Source organism: Pyxicephalus adspersus, chromosome 8, assembly GCF_032062135.1.
Source record: "Pyxicephalus adspersus chromosome 8, UCB_Pads_2.0, whole genome shotgun sequence".
Classification (NCBI taxonomy): Eukaryota; Metazoa; Chordata; class Amphibia; order Anura; family Pyxicephalidae; genus Pyxicephalus; species Pyxicephalus adspersus.
The window spans coordinates 53,265,453-53,274,862 of NC_092865.1; the positions used below are offsets into that span (position 1 = coordinate 53,265,453).

The 9,410-nt window shown below is 40.7% G+C and overlaps 1 protein-coding gene across 2 annotated transcripts in view; it reads right to left on the reverse strand.

Moving 5' to 3' along the window:
* The window catches only part of LOC140337123 (coiled-coil domain-containing protein 3-like), an 18,298-nt gene that overhangs the window by 3,977 nt on the left and 4,911 nt on the right, over positions 1–9,410 (reverse strand). For both annotated transcript variants that reach the window (XM_072420679.1, XM_072420678.1), the window contains exon 2: positions 1,108–1,282. In XM_072420679.1, coding sequence (XP_072276780.1) covers positions 1,108–1,282 — 175 coding nt within the window. The remainder of the gene's footprint in view (positions 1–1,107; positions 1,283–9,410) is intronic.

The window sequence follows — 9,410 nt, forward strand, 5'->3', positions numbered from 1 at the left end:
AACCTGGGTTATCTAGCAATCATGGCATGTATTTCCTAATAGTCATTTGTTAATAGCTAGAAATTATTTTATCCAGACCAGATCCATTTAAGGTTTGCTGGATCACCTAGGATTTTTCGATAATGAATAGTTCAAAGAAATAGTCAAAAAATTGAGCTATATTTTTAAAATCAATGGTAACTGTTTCTCATAAGCCACAACTAACTGTTGTATTAGGACTGGGGAGACAGCTTCAGTGCATCAACATTTGAACCTAGACAATAAAATTCATGCATATATCCCAAAAAAGCATGTTGCCTTCTTAGGTCCACACCTAACCAACCAAATATGACCTAGGCATACACATGCTTAATCTTTGTTGCTGGAAACATATTTTTTGATCGATTCCAGAGACAAGAGTGACTGAATGAGTGCTGTACACATGGCGCCCATTCTGTCCTATGGAGAACAGAGGGGAGAACGAGTGAGCATCACCACGCTGTGCTCATCTCCATTGACTTGTACAGCTGTCGTTCACGGGTCCACAAGAACGGATTTTCTACTCTTAGGTCTACATTTAGCAATTATTCTCTAGTCTTAGATTTACATTTACCACAGTATTTTCTAACCTGGAACCATCAGAGTTTAATGGGGGTTCCTTGAGTCATTAGAAATTCAGACCTCTAAGGTCAGTTACCACTGACACCAATGATCTTTTTGGCTATCTGTAAGAGTGATATTTGCCCCAATGGTCAGCATTGAGGAAGAGGAATTCTTCCACAGACCACCAATGTACTCTATCTGTGGATACAGTAAATATTTAAAGGGTCCCCCCATCATAAAAAAATTGCAAAGACTGGTCTAATAAATTATTTAATAGGTTTTGCTCTTCATCCAACTTACCACTTAGTCCAGGGTTATTGTCCATAAAAAACCTATTTTCTTTAAGATCACATTCTCCTAGAAAACATTGATAAAGACCTAGGTTGCAAGACAGGGAGCCAAGAAATAATAATGAGGAAATGATGGAATAACCTGAAATCCCCAAAGTAGAACTGAACAATCAGCATAGAAGACGCAGATAAGAAGGAGATAATATGAAGCAGCAGATGTTTATCCTCTGCTCACCCTACTGTCCTCCTGAGCTTCCCAGTCTGGAGAGAAAATCTGGGGATCCGTCCCGACCGCACAGTTGGAGAACTGGAAAATACTGGCGAAGATGCGATTGTTTTCTGGGGTGTTGGGAAAAATGGGGTCTTGAAAGTTGACTCCGTGAGGAAGAAGGTTGTAATTTTCATCCATCCTGAAACAAATAAAACAAAATAATTGAAAAGAAAAAGAAAAACATTATGAAAGTTTTAGGAATTATCTAAAGTCAGTTAAAGAAAATTTCATTACAAACAGCAGAACTGTGTTTACATCAGAAAGTTACTACAATAATGCAGCCAGGGACATGGAAATGGGGATGTGAAGTAATATAATTATTCTGCAAGGGGGGTCAGGGCTTGGCATTAACTGTACACATTTTTCCCTCCCAACACCACCTCTGAACATTCTTCATGAATTTGCTGTCCATACTATACAATTGTAAACTCTTCTAGTAATACAAATCAGCGTATTCAATGCATGATAAAAGGTTTTTCAAAAACAAACATTTACAAATGCTTACAGTTCATGCTACTAGTTGCAGTTGCAGTCGTTGTACAGTTCTTCCAAAACTAACCATATGACCAAAGAAGACTTTCTGGATTGCTACCACAATCTGCTGCAAAAAATAGTTCCTGCCCACATGTATTTATCTGAATTGGAGTTCTTGGGACTACAGTTGATCCTGCAGCAGAGTATTGAAGTTCACTGCAGGAATAAAATTACCCTAAAACTACTGAACTGAAATGGAAATTTTGGTGAACAATCTGGAAATTTTGGTAACAATTTTGCAATCATTGAGGAAAATGAAATACAGTTTTCAAAACGACTCATGTCATGGGAAACATGCACGATGCCTCCTTTTAAAAATGCCAGTTGCCTGGCTTCAATAGTCTCAGGAAAAACATGTTGTAAATTAGTTTTACATGAGTGTAAAAAACGCAGACGATTATATCAAGGCCTCACATTTACACAGCTCAGTCCTGTCAAACACCTGATTTTTCTTTTAGGCAGTAACACGTCATTTACATTTATTCCTCTCCTTTTGACTGGATAGTGAAAAGAGAAGCAGAACTTTGAAGAACTGATCAGCTTCTTGTGCTCTTCTCCTTCTCCTCCCAACTTTGCTGTAAAAAGGATTGTAAAGGGGTTTCACAAAGTCAAATTGTTTCTACTTTAGGTACTTGAAATTGTTTCTATTTTACATATGTTGATAGGTTAATGAATGTAGAGGTGTCTTATCTATCTGTCTGCCATTCATTTGTAATGAGGGGAAAAACAAACTGCTGGTGAGCCAGTAAAATCAGTAAATTGCTGTAGACTGTATTGTATATGGATTTCATGCATGATTGGGAAAAGTAAATATTATGAGACAACACAAACCACTGAAGGTTTACAATGATGCAGTGCTACTTCTGGGAGGTAAATTCAGTGTTTAACCCCCCCCCCCCCCCCCCCCCCCCAAAAAATATTCCTAACAAATGAAATGTCTGCAGAGTTACATTTATAGGAGAAACAACACAGAGAGGAAGAATTCCAGGCATCAACCCACATCTGTAAATGTAACAAATTCATATGAACCAAGGGTTATTCCTCCGAAACTGATTATCAGATAGGAATTTGGGGAGGGGGCTTCTTTACTCTCTAGGAGACCCCTTTGGTGAGATCTCACTTTTGATGAGTCCCCAGGATCCTTACCAGCTGTAAGCATTATGACACAACAGGAAGTGAAAGGAAAGCTATCACTGTGCCTGTCCCCATAGAAGGGGTTCTCCCTATTTCTGTTTCGGTCACATCTGTTTGATAGTTGGATTTGGATCTTTCTGCCTCAGTGGTAAAGACCACCAGGACAAATGGAGGGTGAGTTTGCCCCAGTGGGGAAAGTGACAGCAATAACAATGTGATATTGGTTAAAAAATAAAAGTTTTGGTCAGACACAGCCAATCAAGAAGGAACATTAGGAGACAGTCAGCAAAAAAGTCTTTATTTTTGTTATTACTTTCCTTTCAATTAATGCTGGCCAAACTTTGGAGACAATCACTGAGTTCTGATGACTTTGCTTAGGCTGAAATGATGCCATCAGACTGCTGCTGTCTTTTCTCCCTCATTGATCAGACTGCAACATTGTAACCTTGTAGTAAGACACAGGCTGAGAGGCTGCGCCAGAGGGCTGACATTCTAAATACAGCAGAACTAGACTGACATGATTATGATATCTCTGATACATCAGTCCAAATCACTTCAAAACAAAAATATTTGTAAGCGGATAACTTCCTGTGCTCTCTCTCTTGTGTTTTTGGAGATGAAAAGAGGTCTGTAATCCGTTAGAAATTAAGTAAGAATGGCTGACACCACATGCTTGAGAATTCAGAACTGTGTTGTCATGTCAAAGGGTAAAGGAGCATTGTATGTTTTTGGGACATACCCAGCTATTTTCAATGAGGTAAAACATGGGGAAGAATTCCAGAGTTGTAATCAATTGTTTTTTCAATTTTGATTTGACATACACTTTACATAAAAAACTATTGGATGAGAGATGGCAGGTCTAATGTAAGCTGGATGCTTCTGTGGCTGAATGTACAAATGTTGGAGCAAATGTATGAGCACGAAAGAGGGGCCCAAACTGATGCTTGGCCCCGATGCCCTCAGCAGTCCATGCCAACCTCACCGTAGGGTACATCACATACTTTCCTATATTCAAGGCCGCAGCTCTGCTCCATTTTGGATCTTCTGCTCTGTATGTTAGGGTTTTTTTTTTGGTTACTGTAACTTCTATATTTTGCCTGGCACAGAAACGAAGCGGAGATGGAGAAGATCTTTCACACGTGCAGGCGAACACGCACATACACAATGGCTTTTATGCTTAACTTAAAGCAGAAAATGTGTTTTGTCTCAACCTGTAATTCATAAGGTCTCCCCGAGGGAGCACAGAATGGCTTCCTGCCCAGTTATTGAGCTTATGCAGCAATCCTACACCGGGAGTACAGCAAGCAGGAGGGGGAATGCAAACTTTCACTTGTCTCTGTTGTACTGCAAATGGGGGGAATATTACCATGTCATCATTCAATCCTATACAACTCTGCCAACGGAAGCCTGCCTGAATGGCTACAAAATGAATGGGCTGCTTAGGTAAGCCTTCACATTGCACAATGTTGATACATTTAAAGGAAATTGTACAATCAGAGTGTAATGTGTATGGTCATCCATCAACATGGGCATCTGGGTCTGCAACTGCAATCCATCTCTCTCCATGACCCGTCTCTTCACTCCCACCGTCTACAGCAGCCGTTCTCATCCAAGGTTCTGTGGAATTCAAGGGTTCCTCCAAAAGTGGCTACAGGTTCCTTGAAGTGTGCTGATCTCCCATTTTTGATGCCTGCACAGTTTAGGGACCAACACCACTTGGTAGGACCAACTGAATGATGTTTTTAGGTGTCTCGAATGGTGTTCTAGCACCACTATAAGGGAACATTTATTACAATGCCCATCAATTCAAGAGGCTTTTTTCCCATTGACCCCCAAAAGTTTGTTTTAGTAGAGGTTCTATGGCACCTGAAAATTATTTCAAGATTCCTCAGGGTAAAAAGATTGAGAAAGGCTTGATCTACAGTATATGTTTTATCAAATTTGCCCCAGTGCATCCCAGGTGTCCTGTGTAGTAGAAAGCCCTCCCTGCCCCGTAGTGCTGGGATTGCAGGGTTTGAATTTTGGCCAGGACACAATTTTGGGTAAAACACTATAGAAGTTTCTTATCATGTTGTCACCAGGAAAGGAAATAAGGGAACAAGGACAGCAACAAAATACTGGGTGTGGATAGCCGGATCATTTGTTTTAGTAATCATTCCAAATGGAATCTGATAGGATAAAGATTTTATTGTAATGGCTCTCTAAGGATTACCAGCCAGATCTCAGACCAACTGGGATATAAGTGGGAAAGCACCTCGAACTCAGAAATTGTATTTTATTCGGCCCATAAAGTTTAACCAACGTTGAGTGGTCCAAAGGGCTATTTTTTTACCGGACTTGGCATGTCTTGTAGATAGAAAACATAGAATGGATTGATATGTATAAAGTGATCCTTGAGGGTAATTTGGGTCACATTAGGGTTTGGAATTTGAATCTTTAGGTCCATGTGCCATCTGTGCCAAGTAGGAAAGGTTCCATCATCCCTACTGGACCTTTTTTTTCTTTTTTTTATGTAGAAAGTAACCAAAAGAATTGGAAAACACAAGCGGAAGGTAAGTACACCCAACACTCGCCCAGGTGGAACTTATGGCAAGGAGATGTTGCTGTTGGTAGATCTAAAACTTTTTGATGCAGGTGCTGACTTAGCCCAACAAGGTTCCATACATACATAAAATATTTTGGCTAAACTGTTCTTTAGAATTAATGTAAATCCAAACAGTGAACGTTTCTTATTTACTTTGTTAAATATATGACTGAAAGCCTTGTTTATATCTTTTCAAGATATTCAAAAAATACCTGTGGATCTTACTGGAAATCTTGTGAGCTGCAATCTTTTTGTGTTCTCTGCCTGTCTGTATCACTATTGAGTGCATTGCCTGAAGACTACACAACCACACTGCTCATAGTTATGGAGAACCGGAGAGAAACAAGTTTTTTTTTTTTTCAAAGAAGTGTTTTCCCCAGGCCCTTTTAGCCGGGTGCAGCACACTACAGGGACTTCTTTCCACCGTGCTTAAAAACATTTATGGGGAAAATATTGCATAGGATATGAAGTGGGTTACTGCTAGAAAAATAAACTAACGCAGCCTCACTGGTAAAATGCAATATGTTTTTGGGATTAGATACCCTAAAACTTTATAATGATAAAAAAAGGTCACAATGTTTTATCCTTTCAGTGATTTCCCCAGAAATATCTTCAGATACTCAAATTTACATTAACCAAGTCATGACCTCAGTAGGGTAGAGGGAAGGGATGAGCCCATGTTGGACGTCTACCTTCGTCCACTCCCTCTTCTAAATCTCCTACATGCCAGCTGTTTTTGTGAGACGCCCGCCTTCTCCACAGGCATGGGGCACCCATCGCACCGACCCTCCAGCGCTGCCCATCGGATTATACTGCATTCCTAAAGGATTTAGGAACGCTGGCTTTGCAAAGTTGTTTTAACTTTGATCCTATGTATTGATGGAAAAATAAAGTCAAGTGCTGTCAGATAAACTTAGTGTCCTATCTTAAAAAACGTGCACAGCTTGCGTCGTCTTTTTCTGATCTATCCTGGATCTCAATTCAAAGATGGCACTGGGTGAGTGATTAAAGAGAAAGTGATGACACTCGAGATGGACCAATTAGTGTACACAAAACTTGTGACCAGTAAAATGTTATTTTGCATGAAGGTTCGTAAGTAAAAATAGTCACCCATGTGTAGAAACTGAAGTGTATGTCAGGTTAGTTAGAGAAACAAGGTGCACAGTTGTTTTAGGGCTCATCTACAGGGGCATTTGCACCTTTACATCCTCATATATGGTGGAATGAAAAGCAACTGGAGAACCTGCCATGCAGTGCCATGTTTGGACCCAATTGCTCTCCATCATTGTCACCTCATATGCTCCTTGGCGGATACTACAAGCAGCTATAAGGCTTGGTCTGCCATCCCATCAGAAAGGAGGTCCAGAGTTTTACTGATTTTTGTTGGCGTCAATGGCACAGATCTCCGGTTGTACTGGAATCCCCACCCTGCTCCTTCTCCTCTATACAGCACATGAGTATTGTTTTCATATGTCTGGAAATCATTGTGAGACGGTGATGGCTCCAGCCTGCTGTGACCCTCATGGTCTTCCCATTCCAGGCGGAAGCCGGTGGATGTACATTAAACCTTGCTCTCTAATTACAGGCGGCTGGCTCTATTCCCGCAGCTGTTTCATATGCTGGGTACCCCCTCCTCTCCTTTAACCCCTTCCAGAGAAGTCCCATGGGGCAGACCGTTAAGCTGTGCTCACTTTGGGAGGCCCAAGTTCATCATAACATATTATAGGGGTAAATAATCATTTTATACTGTAAATATACAAGTCAGAGATCAGTGGGAAATGAATGGGCCACCATAACTCCAAATGATATCACCATTAGGAAGCTTATATAGCCCCCCTAATGTTTAGATGGGTATTTATAAACTGTTACATTTCCCCTAAGTATGTATATGACGTAGTCATGCAATGTTCTGCCTTTTTCATCTCATTTTAAGAATAATGAGTAGATACCACTTTTACTCTCATCTGCTGGATGACCCCAGCTAAAGCAGACACAATGATATCATTAAACAGCAAAATTCCTGCGAGGCACACAGGGAACGGGCTTAGATCGTCTTATTGGTGCTATGCTGACCAACAGCACTGACTGATTTAAGGACAGACTAAGGGACTTTTTTAGGGGCGGACTAAGGGATATTTTGTTCTCAGTGAGCTAAAATGATCCACCAAATTCTCCCACCCAATAGGATGCTGTACATAATGCCTTGAAATAGAGAGTATAGTACTCCTATTGGAGTATGCGTGGCAGGAAAGCAATAATTTTTCAGATAACAGAAGATAGAAGAGACAAATTCTGCCTTTAAGTGATAGAACTATGCCAAGCCATGGAGGAGAACCAAATGCCTGCAAGAAATTAATTGCAGCCAAGATAAGAGTGTCTACAATAGAGAGATGGGGGAGGGGGAAACAGCACAAAGAACCAATCAGTTATTCTTTAAGGAGCATGTCAATAGGGTGGAACAGAGTGACAGGGAGTCTATCAGTCTGCTGCTACTCCTTTTACTGTCCAATCACAGGCTGGGGGAGGAATAAAACCTGAAAATGTTACTCAACTGGAGCAAAAAAAAAAAAAAATAGGACACCATAGATCCACCCACATATACAAAAGTATATAAAAAAAGTAGAACCTTTGTTGTACCAATGCTTGTGTGTCATGATCATGGGGCGCAGACAAGTTATGGTTCTTGCTGGCCTAAAGGGCCATTTCATGCAAAATTGATATTTAAGTAACAGATGAATCCCAGTGGATTGAGTCAGCCCCGGGCCACCTTGGATGATCCAACACTACCTCTTGACCACCACTCTCTTCTCTTCACCCCCCTGAAAGTTTTGGGTGATCCTGCCACCTTCATGTCTCTTAACTCCACCGTCCCTTGTAATGAAGGACACTGGAGTCTTCAAAAGAGATAAAAAGGAACGATTAGCGGGCAGCTACCAAACAATGAAATATCACTATTGGGTAGAATGGCCCTATAAAAGGCCGTACCTGTTACAAAATCTTTAGTTAAGGCCTACCAGATTAGAAACTCCTTGAATAAATTAGGATTGGTCCTTGCACTACACTGTGTTTCTGGACCAGGGTTCAATGGAACCCTAGGGCTCCTTTAGAGGTTCCTTGGGCAATGAGCACTTTGTGCCTCTCAGGTTAGTTTGCCTGACACCAATAATCTTTTTTAGTTATCTGACATTCTTTCCAATGACCACCACACTAATGAACCCCAAGATGTGGAAATTAATTAAAGCAGGGCTTCCCCAAAACCTGAAAGTTATTTCAGAGATTCCCCTGTTAAAAAGGTTGAGAAAGGCTGACATAGTTGCTGGTGAATATTGTATAGAGATTGCACATTCATCACCCACCGTCTTTCACCGGCAAACATTAATAAACGTATGAGCAGACAGGAAGGATGGTCTGAGATGTTGAACATCCTATATGGAAATAATCAGTCTGTCTTGAATTCCCCAATGGGATCTGCTGATTGATGGCTGTGTGTCTCTGTTCACCCGCCTGTGAGGGTCACACCTCATTAAATGTTTACTCTTCAGTTTTATTGGATTATCACTACCTAGCAGGTTAAACTGTCTGCATTAATCTCTCAGAGGGCCATCACTTTCCAGTCTGAGAGTTAAATATTCCCACTGGATGGGGGTCATCAGAGGATTACCAGATGCCTGTGTATAAACCAGCACCATACATTGGTTTGTTGTTCATTTAGGGTGTAATGGGTCTTGCAGACCAACAGCCATCTGGAGGGGAACACATTACTAGGTTCTGGGTCAAAATAGCTATTTAGGGGCCTATTTATAAAGAAGTGGTGATCAGACCACAGATTCCCACATCTTTGTTCACCATTTTTTAAAATTTGGTCACAAAGCTATGAAAGTTATGGTCAACCTTATTCTTTATCCTATTAGAATTACATATTGGGACAAGATGACAACCAGTAAGGTCAGAAATCCCAACCAGTAGACTCATTCTAGATCAGGGACTCGTTGAGAAATGAAGACAAGTTGAGGAA